Source organism: Zeus faber, assembly GCF_960531495.2.
Source record: "Zeus faber genome assembly, chromosome: 7".
NCBI classification, from domain to species: Eukaryota; Metazoa; Chordata; class Actinopteri; order Zeiformes; family Zeidae; genus Zeus; species Zeus faber.
In genome coordinates, this window is record NC_137203.1 from 3,328,119 (window position 1) to 3,349,547 (window position 21,429).

General features: G+C 43.3%; 1 protein-coding gene across 1 annotated transcript in view; it reads right to left on the reverse strand.

The window, feature by feature from the left end:
• cds1 (CDP-diacylglycerol synthase (phosphatidate cytidylyltransferase) 1) overlaps nucleotides 1–21,429 on the reverse strand; it is a 35,905-nt gene that overhangs the window by 4,559 nt on the left and 9,917 nt on the right. The window contains exons 2-12 of the mRNA XM_080004122.1: nucleotides 13,956–14,110; nucleotides 11,228–11,324; nucleotides 10,860–10,957; nucleotides 8,566–8,705; nucleotides 6,321–6,379; nucleotides 4,622–4,704; nucleotides 2,941–3,028; nucleotides 2,311–2,379; nucleotides 1,766–1,918; nucleotides 1,020–1,139; nucleotides 169–272 (exon numbers count right to left, since the gene is read on the reverse strand). Coding sequence (XP_079860248.1) covers nucleotides 169–272; nucleotides 1,020–1,139; nucleotides 1,766–1,918; nucleotides 2,311–2,379; nucleotides 2,941–3,028; nucleotides 4,622–4,704; nucleotides 6,321–6,379; nucleotides 8,566–8,705; nucleotides 10,860–10,957; nucleotides 11,228–11,324; nucleotides 13,956–14,110 — 1,166 coding nt within the window. The remainder of the gene's footprint in view (nucleotides 1–168; nucleotides 273–1,019; nucleotides 1,140–1,765; nucleotides 1,919–2,310; nucleotides 2,380–2,940; nucleotides 3,029–4,621; nucleotides 4,705–6,320; nucleotides 6,380–8,565; nucleotides 8,706–10,859; nucleotides 10,958–11,227; nucleotides 11,325–13,955; nucleotides 14,111–21,429) is intronic.

Genomic DNA, 21,429 nt, shown 5'->3' on the forward strand with positions numbered 1-21,429 from the left:
ATCTCCCATGACAATATAAAACAAATTGACATCAACAAATCATTATCTCTTTGTTGTTCTCTTCACTTGCATTGGAGAGGCAGGGTGTTATAACTGCGTCATACTACCCAGTACTTATATTTAATGCACTGTATATAGTGTAGATCTATGTGTAGACTCTGGGCTCACCTGATGAAGCTGGCGATGTAGACGTGGGTGAACGTGGCCATGAGGTACTGGCAGTCGAAGCGGTCCATGATGCCTCCGTGACCGGGGATGGTGTTGGCAAAGTCCTGCGAGGACGGAACCCCAGATCACAATCACAAACGCTTTGTTCCGCCAGCGACGTCTACATACAGCAGGAATCTGTAATGCTATGCCATTAGCATTTAAAAAAGATTAACAGCCAGTAGAACAATACTGAATAAAAAGTGAAGTGAAGTAAATAAAAATAGTCAAATAGATATAATAGCCCCCAAAAATATAAAAGAGAAAGTCGGATGAATACAAATATACAGAATATACAAAATGTGAGAAAATGAAAATGTGATTGATTATTTTTATGTGTATATAGGACGTAAATTGGAAATATGAATAATTACTATTCTACTATATACTAACTACATTATTAGGGCTGTTAACGCTGCATGTGATCACTTTTAGGGAGTACAGTGAGTAATCTTAATTCACTGATAAAACCTCCAAGAAATTATTAGAAAGTCTCACTTCATTGGGAAATGAGACTTTTTTATTTTTTGAAGGGATGAACTGAGTGAAATAGGAGAATGACTTTGAAGGACAAACAGAGAAAGGGAAAGAGAGCGATTGAGGGGATGCTAGAGGGGTTTTCCACCCACTAGTGTTTGTGTAGATTTTGAATTTGCACATAAAATAAGCGGAATGGAAATAACATTTGAAAAAGGCCTAAATATTGCAAAAATATTGCTTTGTATTGTAATATTTCCCATTTTCAAACAAAATTTGCAAATTGGCACAGTATTTGGATGTAAACTGGACTAAATAAAGAGAGCATGGAGTACTTTTATTTTGAAGGCCCTCTTGAAGCCGCTGGCGAAGAATCCTCCGAAGGGTCCGATGAGCGAACCGAACGACGACAGGAAGATGCTGTGGATCTGGAACGGGTACAGGTGCACCGTCTTCTGCAGACACACACACACACACACACACACACACACACACACACACACACACACACACACACACACACACACACACACACACACACACACACACACACACACACACACACACACACACACACAGAGTGAATCTACTGTATCTGATCATATTTTCAGTTCCCGTATAAGTCTAAAACATGACTTTGGATCACACTTCTTGATAGTTATATAATATGTTCTATACGCTGCTTACATGAGGATATAAACAAAATTCTTAAACGTTTTATATCCTTCTATCATTTACTTACAAAAAACGTCACGAGGGAAAAACTTAATTCCAAGTACATTTCTAACCATGAAACATGTCATAGAAAGCATATTTAAAACTTTTGTGACTTTTTACAAATTGATATTGAGACAGATATGGATATAGTGATAAATATACAGCCAGCCAGACAGAGATACAGACAGAGATCCAGACCGACAGACAGAGACAGACAGACAGACAGAGACAGACAGACAGAGATACAGACAGATACAGAGATACAGACAGAGACAGACAGAGAGTCAGACAGACAGAGAGTCAGACAGACAGACAGAGAAACAGACAGAGAGTCAGACAGACAGAGTCAGACAGACAGACTTACCATCCTCAGCGCGTTCTGCAGGATGACGGGCAGCGTGTATTCCTGAATGACGAAGATGTCGGAGGGTTCGCACTTCACCGTGAAGCTGTACGTCTCACTGTTGTAGCCCACAGGACACACAAAGTACTGGAACTGGGACAGCAGGTAGGCCAGCTGGGGGCCCAACAAGGACCAGTTAGAAACAGTCTGTTACCAGTTCGTCACCAGTCCGTTACCATTCTGATATTAGTCTGAACCATCTGAACCAGTCCACTATCAGGCTGTTAGATTTACAACAACTACAATAAAATAAAAGTGACAATAGAATAAAACAAAAAGTAAAAGTAGACATATGAGACATTGTAGCAGAGACCAGTCTGAACCAGTCTGTTACCAGTCAGCCAGCCGGGAGCCCAAGGAAACCGTTATAACCAGTCGGTTAACACTCTGAGCCACCCTGAACCAGTCTGATTCCGTTTTGTTTATTTTTGTTTCCACTTTTTTTTTTACCAGGCTGGTACAAGTCGGGTAGCGGTCGGTCGTCGGGGAGGGAGGCCGGTACTCACAATGAAGCCGAACACCACGGTGGCGAAGTAGCCTCCGATGAAGCCCTCCCAGGTCTTCTTGGGTGAGAGCTGCAGGGTCACAAACACACAGAGCGTCTCTCACACAGGGAAAAAACCACAAGATTCCTCTGGACTCCGCCGCCCCGGCCACGTGACGCCCGGGACACCCCCCATCTGTCCGGCTCAGACCGGATGGGACGGCCTCCCGATTCACAGTGGTAACCTTTCAGGGCGCACATTCATCTCGCCCTGCCTCCCTGCTGTGAACAGTGGCGGCCATTGTGGAATTCCCTCGTTTCATGAATTTGGCCTGCGTCTCTCCTGCACTCGTACTAACGTCCCTCCATCCTGCAGAACTAGACCAATGATTTATCCATTGATATCTGCGGTTGAATATTCTATATATACTGTTATAGTCATTCATTCATTCTGGGTGTAATATTCACAAACTAAACTCAGGACAGCAATCATAAGCCACTCAGCCTCCGCCACAGCCTTCTAGCTCTGCGTGTGACACTTTGTCTTTTTGGATGGTGAAGCGTTTTGGACATCCCTCCGACGCGACGACGTCGCCCAAACGCTCCCTGACCCCGTCCCCGGGGCTCTGGAGTGAACGACATGAATCCCCACCTTTATGAGCGGCGTTCTCCCGAAGAAAAAGCCAAACAGGTAGGCAAAGATGTCGTTGCAGATCACGATGGAGATGGGAACGATGAACCTGGAAAACACAGCCCAGATGGATGTCAAGGCGGGCGGGAGGGCCACGCAACACAAAGGCAACACAAACACAACGCAAACAACACAACACAAACAACACAACACAACACAAAAAACACAACACGGAGGGGTTTCTCTGCGAGCGCTAGGGGGGGGGGCGACAGGAAGCACAGCTGCAGAGAAGCAGCAGAGGCCTGACGAGGAAAACCGCCGTCGCAACGTCTACAGGTGGCAAATGTTCAATGTCCCGAGAGGGAACCATCCCAGCGCCGGGTTCGACACGGATCCGGGAGAAAATGGTCACGTCTTGGGATTGGGGGATGAGATGAATCGAAGTGGTTTCGTTGTATTTCCCAGCAGGCTGCAGCACTTCTAAATGCTGAAAACAGCCCTATTTCCATACCTCTCTTTGAATTTGACTCCATCTAGATGATGAGTGATGGCTTGTAAAGTGGAAACCTGTCTGTTGGGCGTAGAGAGACTGCATTAAAATAACCCAGTAAATGCGCAGGAAATGAGGCGGATAACTCCAGATTTGAAGCTCCCCTTCTCCTTGTGCCGATGTGTTTGTCTGGTGAATTTGAAACCTCGGTTACTGCCTCATCAAATGCCAAGACAAAACAGGCAGTTTGTTTTTCCCCTTGAATGTGCCTCACGTCATGTGATTGAACGGGTGTGAGTGTGAGTATGGACCATGTGAGGCGCTCAACGGCGAATACAAATAACATTTACTGCGGCTGTTACTCTGGGAATGTGTGTGTGAGAAGCAAATCCACGTTACACTACAAGAGCAGCCACGGAAAATAAAGGCTTTGATTTTCAGATAAAACTTCTGATCTAATGGCGGGTGTTGTGTACGCACCTAGATTATCAAACTGAGACAAATGGACATAAACCCAGAGTCATTTTCCAAATGAACACTTAGCCACGGCCTTGTGTCCTAGGGCTGGGTTCAAAAAAAATAAAAATAAAATAATAATAATAATAATGGTAATAATAACAACCCTAACCCTGATACGATTAAATTCTATTGTTTCAAATGTTTTAATTGTTTTGAAAATCAGAAAATCTATATTTTGTTTGGAAGTTTAATAAAGGTTAAAAATAAGTTATATAAAAAATATATATATAGAAAATAATAGAATAATAGTTCAAAATAAGTTTAAGACTGACTGAAGACTGAAATTATTTTCAATTAATTAATTATTTTTCTTGGTCAAGTACTATTTCAAACATGTGTATTGTGCTTCAGTCTTTTTTGTGGGTGGATGTTTATATTGTTTAAAGAAAAAAAAAAAGGAGAATTAAATTTCATTTCTGTATTCGACTGAATTATTTTTCTTTAGTTGTTTGCCCAAATGCAGTTGCATGTGGCAACTGGGCATCCGTTATTGTCAAGCCCTGTTATGTATAAAATGCCAAAATATAACTTAATGGAATCGTATCCTGACCCATATCTGTAAGGTGAGATCCAGTCCCAGCCCGACTGTGTCCCACAGGGAAACAGATTGAACACAGTACGGAGGACGGGTGTAGAAGTGACAGGTGGACGGAGAGAGGAGGAGGAGGAGAGGCGGTGTGGTGTCCTGCTTACCAGATCATGCCTTCAAACAGGTTCTGAATGACAAGGTGGGACTGAGTTACCACAATCAACAGGGTCACATGGGTCCAAGCAAACTGAAATGAGACACAAACACAAGACAAACGCCACCGCGTCACTGGAATGTCACACCCGCAGGGCCACGCCCGCACAGCAGGACAAAACACTACCTCACACCGGGGAACAGGGGCCAGGGGCCGGGGCAGGGGCAGGATTTAAAAGGAGTTACTTCTAAAAAGGTGAGTGTGCTATAATAGTTATGTTTGTTTTCCAGAGACAATAATCCAGAAATCATGTGACTGGGTCTTATGGTGGAATCATAACAGCACTCACACCACTGTGGCCCTCAATGAATTAGAAAATATAATGTACTGTGTATAAATATGGGCAAAAAAATATAAACTTTCAAGTTCTTATTTGTTTTGGTGTCCTTTGAAGGGGTACATATTTTAGTATGAAGAAAAATAATACTTGTGCAATTTATACATATTAAACAATTTATACAATCGAATACATTGATTTTATTTTCTGTATTCTGAAATGGTGCAATACAAATATTTCCGATACATTTCCCTTGATTTGAGTTTGTTTTTCCACATAACCTATGTACAAGTGTGCGAGAGGCCTAATATCAAATGATTTTTTGGGGACATACAGTATGTGACGGGGACCTCGGTTTATTTTCTCTTCTTTGGTTGAAAAAGGGTTGAGAACCTCTGCTCTAGAGCACTTAAATAATCGTTTTGAGGCTTCAGTGGTGCTACTTCCATAATATAACCAAATATTCATTAATAGTAAACTACTGTTTGTGGTCAGTGGTCTCAGTCAAATAAGTTTGTTTGGGAGCAAGTGAACGGGTGTGTACATGTCCAGTGGTCATCGGACATTAAAGTCAGTCTGATACAGTGTGTGTGTGTGTGTGGGTGTGTGTGTGTACAGTAGCGGTCAGTGTAGAATCATCCTTTAGCTGCAAAAGTTCTGCATTACGACCACAGAACGTTAAGCAGCAGACTTCAGGTGTATTCTAACACCAAAGTGCCTGCTAGCTAACTATTACTGATAGTTAGGAGTTAGATTACTAGTAGATTACTAGTTATGACAACATATTACTTCTACATCAAGAGGGCTGTTTGTGACCTCATGTGGCTAAGAAATAAAACCTCAACTGAGCTTTGGTTTATTTATTTCGCAGCATAAAGTATGAAAAGGGACTTCTACAATGGCGGCAGCTGTATTTCTGAATTGTACAGTTAGAGTTTGGTGAAATCATCTTGAAAGTGTGAATTATTGGCAGGCGGAAAGCAGGGCTGGGCACCCAAATTCAATACTTGTACAGAACGGGCAGAATTGCACTGACGCTACGCTGAGTCGGGAAAAGTTATGCGGCGATGGATGCCAAATTTCAGGATCAAGAATGTTAATCTCTTCAGCGCCAGTGAGCCCATAAATAATCCAGTACGGTGAGAGTAAATGTGTCGTGCAGATAACTTTCCGTTAAAAGGGATTTTTCTAAACCAAGGTAAAGAAGTGTTCACTCTACAGTATTATTATACCTAAAAACATGATCATTAGAATTTTGGATGGTAGGCCCCGGTCGTGTAGGTGTTTTCGGGGACGCCCAGCCCTGGCGGGAGGCAGAGCAGGGGCAGACATGCGAGGTGAGGTGTTACTGGGTTACTCCACTGATACAGACCATGTAAAACTGCAGGCGGTAATGTTTCTTCACTAAACTCAGCACAAACATGCAGAAACCTGTGGAAGAGTAGACAACATGCAGTCAGTGGCGTCCACAGACTCAGTTCAAACAGAACAGACAGACATTTTGTTTACACAGACATGGAACAGATCTTTTGTTGGGGGCACCGGAGGAGGCGCCACATGTTCATATCAAAAACTTGGATATGGTGGAAAAAAAGGCCAAAAGAGTCACAGAGTTTTAACATTACTCCAAAACAACAATTTCAAATGAACAACAAATCACTTAATATTTGGTGAATGTGTTTGTCTGTGTCTGATCAGTACAGAGCATAAGGAAGCAGAAGGAACATAAAAAGGCATATTTTCAAGGACGTAGGACACTTTCAACCAGACAGACATGAGTGTCAAAACCATTTAAAAATCAATGATACTCCATGACTTTCCCTTGTCTTCCAGGATCCATGTCTTGGGCCTTTTTGGTGACAACTTGAAGGACACGGTGCTCCTGGAGCCCTTTCACACCAACTTGCGCGGAGGAGGAAGGCGGGGGCTCCTGTGATGAGGGTGGTGCTTGGGAGGGCGTCTCTTCTTACGGGCCGCGCAGGGCACCGGGGTCTTTCAACGAGAGCCCACGGCCGCAAGCAGGAGCGAGTCAAGTCAGAGACCAGGACGTCAGCAAGATCCGCCGTCAACCCCCCGGAGGTCTGACCAGACATTCAAAGTTGATACTTCACGTTCACGTTTGAATGTCAAATAACGTGCGAGAACAGAGCTCTTTCAAACAATCAGCAACTAACTGGTTCAGGAAAAGGAATGCTTGATGGATAATTAAACCACATGAACATTTTAGGTTTTGTTTCACATTTTATTACTGGTACTAATAGTCTGTAACACAACAGAAATGGGGCTGAGAAGATGGGTGAGTCTGGCTGGATCCTTCCTAGACTGGTAGGGGAGGTACTTAGGGGAGAAAATCAGCACAAAAAAAGGCTCCAGGTAGAACTTTGTATGTTAATAAATAAAACAGAGACATCCATCACTAAACGGCAGGAAGTTGCAGTTCCATTGTCCTTGTGGTTCAACCTGCGTTTTGAACTGCGTTTGTGCTTTTACCAGTTGAGCTTCAGGAGCTGATCGGCTGTGGCTTTGCTCCAGATAACAACACACACTTCTCTGTCCGTGGTTCTTGTATCTGCAGCTCCACGTGGGCAATGAAGCAATCAGCCTTTCACTACGCGGTGATGAAAGCAAGACACCTTCGTCGCATTCTTCTCGAAAGGAAAAGCGCTTCTGAATCGATCAAGAACTGAAGAAAATTACACAACTTTGGATCTCAGGGTGTTGAAGGATCGTTGTGAAGATGCATCAGTCAGAAAAACAAACACTTCTGACTCTTCTTTTCTTTGTGTTTACGCCCTCAAACAAATGCAGAGGCACTTAGAGCTTGTGTCAGTGATATTTCGTAGTTTATCTTCCTTATATATTGTATCTTTTGCTTTGAGACTGTTAAACATTATTTTTCTATGCTAAGTTCTGTTTCACTACAATGCACCAACTAGCACCAGGACAAATTCCCTGTATATGAAAATGTACTCTGGCTAATAAACTGGTTCTGATCCTGATTTTCACTTTGTTAATCCACAAAAAAAGGTCAAGGTGAAGCAGCGGTTGATAATACTAGTGAAACTTCAACTGAAAACATTTGCAGCGTTTAAAAACACTCCAGTCCATACACTGGTTTTGGAACCAGTGCAAAGATGGAGTTTTGTCTATGTCAAAATTCCTGCTGGGCTCCAGCGCCCGGGGGCCCAAGTGTCCAATCTCACTGACGGCCCCTAAAAGCGCTCACTGAGGCTGGAGAAATACAGCCCAGTGCCTCCAGGAGGGGTGTGGCTGTGCGTGGAGAATGGCTTGGGGTCAAAGGGCGCGAGTGCATTTTACCTGTTCTGGGGTCATAGGGCTGGAAAGAGGTGTGTGCGTGTGTGTGTTTGTGTGTAGGCTGGTTTCGGGTCAAAGGGGGCATGTGTGTGCGTGCGCGTGTGTGTGTGTGTGTGTGTGTGTGTGTGTGTGTGTGTGTGTGTATAGGCTGGTTTCAGGTCAAAGGGGGCGTGTGTGTGTGCGGGGGGGGGGGGGTGCATGTGTGTGTGTGTGTGTGTGTGTGTGTGTGTGTGTGTGTGCGTGCGTGCGTGCGTGCGTGCGTGCGTGCGTGCGTGCGTGCGTGCGTGTGTGTGCGCTCTCACCCGCCAGGTACAGGGCAAAGGAGATGAAGCGATGGTATCGAGCCAGGAACTGCAGCGGCTCCTCCCGCTGGACCAGCGCTCCAAAGTAGTCGGCCACTGTTTCACCGTAGAAGAAGTAGTTGACACAAACCAGGAAGTACCTGAGGAGCGACGGCAACGTTTACATCCTCAATTTATCAGAAGCTTTGTATCCAGAGTGAGCATTCAGTCAGAGTTATGAGTTTGTAGCACACATAGGGGAATGTGATGTGTGCGTGTAGGGGCTTTTCTACCACTGGAACCAAGTCAGGAACTTCGGTACCGAGGCCTTTGTTTTTTTCGAGGGGAACGGGAACCCTACCAGCCTCCTCCTCCAACCACCAAAGGCTTCTGGGCAGGGGTGTTTCCAGGATTCAAAGACAGCAGGGGCTTAGCCTCGGGGGTATGTGGTAATAGAGTGACTAAGTCTCTCTCTCGTAGTGTGAAGTAGAGCTGCTCCTTGAATGACACGCAGAGGACCCAAAACGTTTTGGTTTTTTTACTCTACGATATTATATTCATTTCGAGGGCTTTAATTAATAAAGTACCTTTACCTTTATCTTTCATGCGCCAATTGGAATGACAGATGAACAGAGCCGGGGCTAGTTTTTTTATTTGGGCTCCAGCCCGCTGCCACCCCAGATCCGATAGGTAGTTTTGTCAAGTTCATCAACACAGGAAGGTGGGACAAACGCTGGTCAATCAATGAATACAGCTGATCTGCTGATATAGGGCCAGTTTGCCATTACCAACTAGTACAGTAATGGTAGGACTGAGGCTGGGAGAGCTGATCCCTGGTCAGCGGACGAGGGTGTATTTTTCACAAGCTCTCACCGCTTGTTTCTCAGCCACTATCCATTCTATTCCTGTCTCAAAAGTCAACTTGACTAGACTGAAGAATTGGGAAATTTGTACTTTTTTTTGTTTTTTTTCCTATTCATAAAAAAATCGGGGCTGAAGACCCGGTTGCCCACCCCTAATGACGCCACTGGTACTGCATATATGTATGAAAGTATCAGAATCAGAAATACTTTAATAATCCCAGGGGGAAATTACTCTGTAAATGTATGTGACGAATAAAATGAAATGGCTCCTCATCCAGACCCTGTACCCTGGCTCGGGTCCGTGTGTGTTGTTAAGGTGAAGACGGTATGTTTTAACATGGTGCAGGGATCAGAAAACTCAATTTGACTTTTCAAACCTTCTAAATTAATTTGGAGTGAAATAAAAATTTGTATTTTTGCAGTAGCCAAGATTTCCATTAGTTCAATTAGAATTTGTTTGAATTTTTTTTTGTATCTTCACTACACTATTTCATGATTTAATTCTCCTAAAAATCATGTCGTACTCTGTGATGCAATTAAGAAACTGCATTGTTTTGCTGAACAGATTTTTTTTTTTTTTTATACCTTTATTAGTTCAACAATGGGGAAATAGGAGCAGCGGCTGACATATAGCGGTGCCCGAGGAGCCGGGGAATCAAACCGGCAACCTTCCGCTTACTAGACGGCCCGCCTCACCTCCTGAGCCACTGTCCCCCCAGTTTTGAGACGGTCTCCAAATGTATGACAAAGTAGGACGGACAGATAACATGTTAAATTACTTCCATTTGACTTCCAGCATGGCAGGGACCTTTGCACGGGGGTACATTGGACTCTCTCTCTGTGTGTGTGTGTGTGTGTGTGTGTGTGTGTGTGTGTGTGTGTGTGTGTGTGTGTGTGTGTGTGTGTGTGTGTGTGTGTGTGTGTGTGTGTGTGTCTGAGGAAGAGGTTTTGTGGTGCATTTAGATAAGGGAACACTGTTTTGCCTGTCTATATTTATCTGCATTGGATACAAATCACTGCATAGACTTTGAACCTAGATTATTATTTAATCATTATATAAATTACCCTACGACCACTATTATTACTACAAATAAGAATTAGAAAATCTATATAGAACCTAAATCTGTATCACTTTCGTGACTTGCACTGTTTTTTTGCTGCTGCACCTGAATTTCGCACCAGGGATTAATAAAGTGTTATCTTATCTTAATAATTTAATATGATAAAAAAATAAAAAAAAAAGATTGGATTGGATTCAAACAGTATAAAATGCAATCAGTTGAAATGAAGAGACATCAAGTGCCTATATCCAATCAGACTCTGGGAAAATAGTATGGATTGAAATCCACAGAGGGGTTCAGTGTTTCACTGTAGTACTGCATATAACTATTGTTATATATGATACACAGTACTACTACAACCACTTTACTACACCGTGCCGCAGCTCCTCACCAGCTCAGCGTTCGGAACCAGGGCAGCTCGTAGGAGTGGTAAACTCTGTAACCGATGGTGATGATCTCCTGGAAGCACTTGATCTGGACGGTCATGACCTGCAGACATAGCAGAATAGATACCAATGAAGGACAGCTTCTGCATTGAGCATCACTTTATACAGTACTACTGCATGAAGGTATACAACAACACGCATGTACCAGCACCTCTAAACATCAACAAAGTCTTTAAAACTGAGTAATAACTGCATTAAGAGAGATTCCTGTGTCAGGCGTACAGGGTACTTTTGGAATACGTTCTCCCTCATAGTTTGTTTTCTCCCAGTAATGTACAGTAGGTACCAGTTTGAACCAGTAAACGGGACGCACCACCAGTATGAGGGTGATGGGTCCCATGTAGATGATGAAGAAGAAGCCCGATATCATGGCTAGAGACAGGACGCCCCGGATCCAGTAGTTCTTCCACCTGTGGATGAGAAACGACCTCCATCACAAACGTGTGGTCTTTCCACTTTGCTGCATCTAATGTTTGGCTTTTAAAATCAAGGTATCGAGCCGTTACCCTCAAGGAGAGTGCTGGGAGAAACTCCACCCCTGGTCGGGCTTGAAATATACAGCCATACTTGACGGGGAGGCCCAAAATTCAAATTCTTTGACTTGTGACCCTATTAGCGCTGACGTTCCAAAACACTTCCCATCACGCACCATTTGCAAGCAGCGAGTCCAAAAGTTATTCAAAGATTGTTTTTATGAGCTGAAAATAATTTGAATTGGATATTGATTATAATCACTCCCACAAATTACCACTTTTTAATAAATCTTAACAAGAAGAAAGTTGAAAATTCTGTTTCAAACGCTACGTTCAGCTCCGACAGCCTCAGTCTTGTTTTTTTGGGGTGGATTTACACTATTTGGGCTGAGCCGTCGTCTATTCATCTCTTCACCAAATATGAATCACTTCTTTATTATGTTCTGTACTTTTACTGCATTCCTTGGTCTTTGCTTCCTTCTACATCTGTGCAGACTGAGAACATCCAGTGTCACGAGAGATGAGCGTGGCACCTTGGAACCAACCTGCAGGTTCACAGCTGGTCTCGGCTTTAACTCTACAACTGGGAAATTAGGCAGAAGAGCCGAGATTTCCAAAATGGCAGGACATAAAGCTCAGTGTGTGAAGCAGATGGGCCAAACGTGTTTTCAGGTGCTCCACTGACTGGATGAATGAGGGATGAATGAGGGAAGCCCAGAGAGGCTTCCAGCGAGCAGCGATGGAGGAAAAACTGCTGCATCAGCAGAAATGCTGCTGCTGCAGTCACTCAACACGGCATCTCTCTGTCTGTCTGTCACACTGTCACATTCACATGTGCCTCTCCTAGTCTCTCTCTTTTAGTATTTTGTTGTTTTTATTTCAATTTAGGCAATTTTCCGATTTAATATAATGCGGGCTTTTCAAAAATCTCCCCCAGTCGGTTGCTTCATGACATAATGTGTTGCTGCTTTGTTGAACTTTCCTGATGCTTCTTTCCTTTTACGTGTTGCCATCCTGAAGAACAATTAGCCTTCAAACGTCAAATGCAAGTAACATTTAATGTGTTAATAAAGGCTTTGATCAAGTGACCATCACGGCAGCAGCCTGCAGGGTTACTGAGGCCCCGTCCGCCTGATCCTTTAAAGGTGCAGTGTGTAGAATTTACGGAACAAGCGAGCCCCGCCCCCCTCGTTTGCATAACACATTGTCCAAGTTACTCTGTGGTGAGAACAAAGTAATTGATGTATCTTCCTGTTTGTCTGATTTATTTACCACAAGGTACACAGGATGAGGCTTTCGAGTTTGCAGGTACAGATGGATGGGGGTGATCTTGATAATTAATTTGACTGTATTTTTATATGTATTTGATTTTATTTTAATATTTGTTTTAATGAATTTTAATATTTCCTTTACGGTAATTTTAGATGTATTTTTCTGTATTTTAATTTTTATTCACCGTATTTAAACTAATGCTCGTCTTTTACTGTGCGACATTGGTTACTATCTTTTAATATGGGTTTTCAAAACATGGAATTTCTCAGCTAGATAACTTTTTTGTTTGTCTTTTTTAAACTTTTTATTTCAAACATTTGACCACGGTGAAGAGGCTGCTAGTGGGAGCATCCACAGAGGCTTTTCTTCAGATTTTTCAGTGGATTCAAAAACATGAATGAATGAATGAATGAATAATGCATGAATAAATAAAGGATTTTCTGAAAGAGGTTTAACGTTTGAACCTTTAGTTAGAACTCCTCTTCTCGCAGAGATAAAATAAAAAATGAAATATTAAAAAGCAGCTGGCTGCAGCTGCTCTCTGGGGCCTTGCTTCTGCTTCCCAAATGTTTCTCTGCAAGGAGTGGCCGGCCCCAAAACACAAGGAGAGAACACATCCTCACTGTGAACCTGGTCGGCTGCAAAACTATTCTTGGCTGCTTAATTTTGCATTAAAGTCAGGTAGACCAGAACTTCATGTAAAAATGCAATGTCAATAACTTTTTTCCGACCTGAACTTTTCATGACATTAGCGACTTAACTTATTATTCCTGTCTCCACTAGTTTTACTGTGTCACAGTCTCACTGGACTGAACAGTGGCGGCCAACTCATGCCACTTCATAGGGTCTGGATTTGTTTTTGTGAAATCCTGATTGGAGGTCTGGGACCAACGCAGGCTGCTTGCACCACCCTGCTAGAACTGCACATTATTTTCATTCATTTATTTTGTTCCATTTCATTTTGCGATTGAATAGATGGACTTTCGTGTTAGAGACCTCATCTAAACTGCAACCGATTCAGCTACATCTACTTTTTAGGTGAATTTGAATATTTTGAATGAAAATATTATTATTATTATATATATTTTTATTTGAACCCACATCATCCCGTGGGCTTGGTTGGACCCCTTCACGGTCCATATCTTTGACACCCCTGGTGTAAGTATAATAAGTATGTCCCCCTCTTGCTCTCAGCTTATTGATTGTAGTACGTGTGCGTCGTATGACAGTCAGCGCTCTGAGGTGAGGCTCAGAGAGACCCCGTGGGGGTGTGGTGGTGAGGGTGAGCGGGCCCACCTGGGGGGCAGCCCCTCCAGGGCCTTGTTGAGACACTGAGGAGTGTTGTCCGAGTCTGACGAGGGGGCCAGCTCTGGAGTGTCTGCTTTGGAGAAAGCCTCCCCCTCCCCCTCGCCATCGCCCAGGAGACCCAGCCTGTCCTCCCCATCCGTCTCCTGTCAGGGGGGACACACACACACACACACACACACACACACACACACACACACACACACACACACACACACACACACACACACACACACACACACACACACACACACACACACACACACACACACACACACACACACAGGTTATGACATCAGCTGTTTATCTTTCAACCAACAGTAGCAACACAGCACCATTAACTTAAATGTGTCTTCGCATGATGGACAAGCCTAAGGATTTGAGTGACTTTGACAAGGGCCAAATTGTGAAGCTAGACGACTGGGTCAGTGTGGGGGGGGGGTCCCGGTATGCAGTGGTTAGTACCTACCAAAAGTGGTGACTTTGATAGAATGGTGCTATGATAGAAAGGTGTTGGAGCACACAGTGCATGGCTGCTTGCTGCGTATGGGAGCGCTCAGAGTTTCCATGCTGACCCCTGTCCACCACCCAAAGCGCCTACGATGGACACACTTTTCCCTTTTCTGACATGTTCGGACGTCGAACACGACACACCCGAAAACGTTTTTTTTTTTTTAATATATATATATATATATATATATATATATATATATATATATATTTGTATGAAAAAAAATATTCGTAAAAACCCACTATTTGTGCTTTATTTGGATTTGGCTCAATCCCTACTTTACGGCAATGTTACTGCTTCCATTCCCACACACTTCCATTCACAGCCGTACGGGCAATTTGCCGGAAATTATACTAGGTAGAGATCGGAGAAATTTACGGAGCGACTTTTATGGAACATCGACACCGGCTCCTTTTCCCACATTCCCACAGTAGATTTACAGCTTCAAGGGGAAAGGGGTGCAAGGGGAAAGGGGCTATACAGTATATACACACACACACTTTGAGGATCATTTTGAAAATATCTAAAAATATCACAACATGAAAATGACATTTCATCTGAAGTTTCAAACCCATTTTATTCTAGGAGAAATCATCCTATCATCACTCTATGCATTTGTTTCATTCTTTTTCAGATATTAGTAAATGCATGAGCGAAAAGCGCCCGCCCGGGAATTACAAAAGTGCTCTGATAAAATCTTATCTTAAATAAAGAGAGAGCAGCGGGGAGGGGCCGGGAGCGTAATTTGGAGCTGCTTGTAAACTGGCCTAGACCTCCACTAAAAAGAACCGCAATCCAGCGTGTCGTCAGTATACTCGACACAACCTCCACGGGCCATTCCGATCGGCACCAGGACCGACTGCGAATGGAGGGGGGTCAGCAAACGGCTAAATAACTGGTCAACAGTTCCCTGGGGCGGCTTTGTTTGTTTGTTGTTTCAAAGGCGGTGTTTTGCTCAAGTTGACGTCTTCCTGTGCAAAAGTTAGGGCCTGTCAAGAGGGTGGATTATCAAGCATCAACAATATAAACAACACTGAGTTTACCGAGCTGTTAGCTGACTTCTCATTTACATACATAGACGTCTGGCAGCATCAACACACAACCTGAAGGTCCTCAGGCTCGGCTGGGTCTCAGCCAGGCCTGCTCGTCACGCTAAAAGCCTCTGGGGGTGTGTGTGTGTGTGTGTGTGTGTGTGTGTGTGTGTGTGTGTGTGTGTGTGTGTGTGTGTGTGTGTGTGTTCTGCAACTGTTTGTACTACTAAAGACATCGTTCCCTCGCTCATCAGTTATTTCTGTCTGGCATTTACTAGGGCCAGGATGTCAAACAATGCTAAATTCTTGGTCTTCCTTCCTCAAAACACAAGGAAACACCACATGAACTGGTACAATTCCCCTGCTTCGATTTTGGTTCATGCCCTCGGAAATGTGTGACATTTTTGGCAGCCGTGTCTCTGATGAGTCTGCTTCGCAGGAAGCTATGGGAGTTCCACTGATGTCCGAATGACTTGCATGTTTACAGTTTATCTAAAAAAAAACGTGCACAGACGTGGTTCCTCAATTGCACACTCTATAGCTGCAGGACCTCCACGTGCCTGGTAGGGGGACAGAGGTGGAGTCGTGGCCCATCTGTCAATTTTAGCAGATTGCTGTGACGGTTGCTGTCACGCAGATTGCCATCACCGTCTCACCTCTGCTTGTGTTTCAGCCGAGAAGTATCAAGCAGCGGTTCAGCGCTCCATTTATCGGATTACAATTATTATTTTCCCATGGCGACTGTGAGCTTTTGGTCAGTTTCTGTTCTCTTCAGCCTTGTTGAATAATGACTGACGGGGAATAGAAGCTCCATCTTAAACAGTCACTGTGATTGGGAGGGGCTAAAGCAGCTACTTGTCTGCTATGTGAGCTACATAGTTATCATAGCTCCAAACAGTGTTGATAATATCTAGCTTCAAAACCAATTTTCTATTAGACAACTAAACATAACAATCCTGATCTATTGAATACTTACTACATCAGGCAAAATAACATTTATGTTATTGTTTATGTCATGTTTTATGTTTATCGTGGTGCAATTTAACTGAATTCTAATTTGCTCTGAGAGTTTTGTCTTTTTTTCCCCAACTGGAAACCTCTTCAATGTCCCTGAAATAGGAGTTTCTCACCTGAAACTACACTTAAATAAATATTGGATTGGAGTCAACAGATCAGTGAGGAAAAAAAAAGTTATTTTATGAACGAAAAAAAGATTTGCACCATATTATTAATTCTGTTTTATGTTGATCTGTTGACTTTTTGCAATGTGGGCAGGTGCGTCAGGCTCCAACATTCTCCAACATTCTCCTGCCCGACCTGTTACCAGACCTGCCCAACCAGGGGAACGAGACAACCATGTCAGTTAGAAGCTACAGACACGATCAGTGCAACCACAGAGAGCAAAGAACCAACCTCCACCTGGCTTCTCACAGGAGGAAAAACATGTGCCAGGAGGGGTTTACTATCAAATAAATCAAAATTACTTAAAAACAATTTGGCTTGTAAGGATTTGTAGTTAATTTTATTTTGTGTGTTAACCATGTATAAAGTATAAATATACTAAACATTTTCCAGATAGAGTAAAATTGGTCATATTCATATTGGTATTCAAACTTAGCATAGTTTCCAAATGCAATTCATAATTCCTAAAGGAACATATGTAAAAAAAATATATAACTTATGTTACAATCCTGACTTCTGAACCGGCAGACTGCTGCAGGTTGGAAGGCTGTATCCTCTGTTGCTATGTTAGTAGACTGTTCCGTCGGAGACTCAAGTCTTTATTTGTGTTAATTAATCTTAAATATGGATTTAATCCCCATGAGCAGAGACTTTCTCCGTGGCGGCGCCAGAGTTATTTTTGTTCGTTTCTATTAGCCGTCAATCTTGCAGACAAATCTGTTTCAGCATGAAACAATCAAACAAATATGCCAATTTCTAAACACTTCCTCTTGCGGGCAGACCAGAAGTGCAGGAAGCAATAAGTAAAAACGGTCAAGCGGTTTAACCTGCGGTTGTAGTCGGACACCAATTGATCTCCAGTACTTTGTTTTTTAAAGTCACTGGTAATAGTCCATCACGCAACAACAGCACAAGTGGAGAGTTGATTCTTTAAATGGTCTATTTTTATAACTAAATCAAATTCCCACTGAGCTCGGACACCCTTAGTGGAGAGATTGGGTTTCCTCTCACGCTCCAGAGGCTTGCTGATGTTCCAGGACATTTTTTGCCTTTCATGGCTTGTTTCAAACCAAGCCACGCTAAATATGGTTAAGCATGAGACCGGCGCTGGGGGGGTTTTATTTTGGCCATGTGGTCACAGACGCCGTGGCGGCCATTGCACTCTGTCGCCCTGTCTGGGCTGTAATTGGGTGCGAGCTTGGGGTCGAGGAGGGGGTGACCTGTGTCAGTGGTGCGGTTCAGGACACGGGCCAGCCCAGAGGTAAGGAGAGAATCCCACTCAGTCTTTAATGAGGGGGACACTGAGGCGTACGGAAATCTACGAGGTCCTAAGCCGCGGCACCACTGCCATAACTTCATTAAAAAAAAGGCAAGAAAAGCAGCGAGCTGGAGGGTAAAGGCAGGGCCTGAAACTAAGAACTTTTAGAAGTGCATGCCAAGTTGGCAACCATGTATAAGCGGCTGGTTGCCAAGACCCGAAACATGGTTGCCGAATTTGCAGGGTTTGTGAAGTGATAATGATCCTATATACAGTAGTTGTAATCCATAATAATCACTTGTTTCACATTTTCTACAGAGGCAAATCAGTTTGCGAGGATAACTTATTTTCCTAGGCAGGAGTTTCTAAACACATGGTATACTGAGCTTATTTTACTTTGTTTAAACGTGGTTGAGAGCGGGGAAACTAGACTGCACGAGATGGTCGACCATGGCCCAAATCTGGTTGCCCGGGGCCAACTGGGCAAACGTTATTGTCGGGCCCTCGTAACGGCATCAACTCCAAGTCAGCTCCATCCCCCTGCTGTGATCCGTGTTTTCACAGAGTGCCATTTACCAGCAGACGGGAAGGGAATTAACACCAGCCGCTGGCTGAACACCAGTTAACTCTGAACGGTGTAGTGAGCTTTAGCAGCTGCTTTAGCAGGTCAACAGCCGTGCACTCAGGGTTTAAGACCACTGGATGCAGCAGTTGAAGCAGCCTGTTCTTTTTAAGAGTCTGCCGCTGAATGGTCAGTGAAACTCTGGTTTCCCGTCCTGTGACTAAAAGACGAACAAGCGTCCCTCTGTGTCCCGACTTGTTTTGACTTTGTTGTTGCGGTTCGGACGGCAGTCTCATCGGCCCGATGGCAGCATCTCCGAACATAGAGGAGGACGCAAACAAGGGTCTGAGGGTTGAAATCCACGTGCCGTCCTAGCCCTAACCTCATTAATGGGTCATTTGCTAAAATGGTCTTTTTTGTTTTTTTCTAGGCAGCGTACTGGACCAGATGGTTTGAATGGGTGGCGTTTTATGAAAGAAGTGCTATTTTTCTGGAGAATTTGGCAATTCAAAGTGGTAATCTGTTACATTATTTTGTTTGAAAAATCCTGCATTCGATATTTATGCTATATTCGTTTAGCTGGCATGTGATAAGAAAGAGCCATTGAATGTATTTGTGCTATCATGTTCCACTTGGGAATTCTTGTTCGAGTTTTTGTCTGTTCCATCCGACACAGACGTTCCACGTTAAACCTTTGCAGGTGTATAAAATAAAGAAATAATCAACTGCCAATAATTATCATTTTCTTAGATTTTAATGCGGACGAGACATCTTGGAACATTTTAATTCTGTTGTCTGAGGTAAGGTTGGGCAATACTGACAAAGTTTTATATCACAATATTTTTTACGAACACCTCCACAAAGATTATTTGTCACTATTGTGGGGTTGATTATTTGTGCTTTCATAAGATATTTACACACAATAAATATTTGAGAAACAAATCAGTCGTGTGCAAACTGTGACCATTGCTTTAACAGATAAAGCAGTTTATAAAGTTCATGAAAACTGCATGACTTTACTGTAATATGCTAGCATTTAACTACATTACAATAACCAAAATCCAAGACCACATACAGTCTCAAATCACGATATTCATCGAATCATCAATATTCTGATATATGACCCAGCCCTAGTGAGAGGGGAATCTTGTAATGGATAATGCATACATGTTGTTACGGAGCTGTACGGTGTAATGTGCAGAATACACAACGGTACAGTATCCTTAATCAGATCCAACTACAGTAACCCAGCGATAATCTCCTGAAGTAAACCTTGTGTAATCACCTCGCAGTCGCGCTTGCGTGTGATCACAAGTGGGAGAACCCCATGGAGTCAAACAAGCGGCCGGTCGAGGCGTTTGGTGCTTTTTGGGGTGCAGCTACTCTCACTGTGGTAGAGGCAGCGTTTGGGTGGAATTCCACTGCGGCCGCTCCTGCCGTGGGAAAAGTGCTGAAGGGTTGAAGAACAGGAATGATCGGTCAAGCAGCTCTGCACATGTAGTGAGATCAGCAGTATCGCTCTCGACTACTGAGCACGTTCCAGTATCCTGTTCTGCCACACACGGCAACTGAGGGGAGTCTGCTATATTGAGACTACACCGTATACTTCGTCTGTGATTTTGGTTATCGTAATATAGTGATATTAGTTGCCCTAAAGGCTGTATTATGGCAAAGTCATTTGATTCACTTGTTATAATCAAACCCTCTACCTGCCATAATACCCACATGAGTGACTGTTTTTCAAATATTTCCTCTGTATAAATATCTTATGAAAGCACCAACAGCCTTCCCTGAAATATCGTCAAAATATATTTTGACATTTTATTTGGCCAATATCGTACAGCTTTGCTGAATTTGTCACCGTTCCGTCAGTTACTTGTTTTGAACAGAGCTTCTGGTTAATTATGGTTCACTATAAGATGACTCAATGTGATAACAAGGAAGTTCATTTTTATAACTACAACTTAATTTCTGTTAATTATTTGTTTTCCTTCTAATGATTCCATCTTACATTGTCTCATTTTCACTTCAAATGTCAGCAAATGAGATGATGAATAAAGATGGATAAAAAAATACTAAAAGTTCAGATTACCTGTCTTTTTGTTGTGAATGTATGAGGCACTGTGTTATTATTACCACCGTACGGTGTGAGTAAAACAGAAGTTTTTAAGGTATGAGGACCTGTATTTACTGATACAACTTGAACAGAACTTCCAAAAAGTAACAGTTGGCAGGTCTTACCGTTCTATCGACAGTCTTTCTGCTCGCTAACCACGGCGGTCAACGCAGAGTGACTCCAGGGTCCTGGACTGAGATTTCAACCATCCTCTTGAGAAAGATCGAAAGGTGAAACTGTATCTGAGAAACACTTGATTACCAAGATCTTCTCACTGTACTGCAGGCCTTAAAATACAGATTCAAAGACTTTCCCCTCAGGCTGAAGGGGAGATATTATCAAGAGTAAACAACAACCTTGGAGACGGTGCTTGGAATCTTCTGGCCTGAGCACTTTAAGGTAGAGTGAGATTACACGGACGTTCTGGTTCAGTTTGCAGCGACTGAGAGCACGGCCTGTCTGGTTTCACTGGAGCACAAACTGTTCTGGGCCAACCAAGGACAAACCATCTGACACCAGAGGGACAACTCGATGAGGAAGTCCTCTACGCAGGTACCACAGAGAAGTCACCGGATAACCTTCCCTGCTCGACCAGTCAGCGTTTGGAGTGCAGATGGAGATTTTGGAGGCGTGCACGTGCTCGCTCCTCCGTTACCCAGAATCCCCCTCTCCGCATCACTCAGAAAAGACATCTGTGTGCACTTATATGTATGTGTTTGCAGAAGTGTGTTCCAGCCTGAGGAGTGCCGCAGTTCTTCAAACACCAGCAGAGAACAGGACTTTTGTAATGGCTAAACCTGCCATT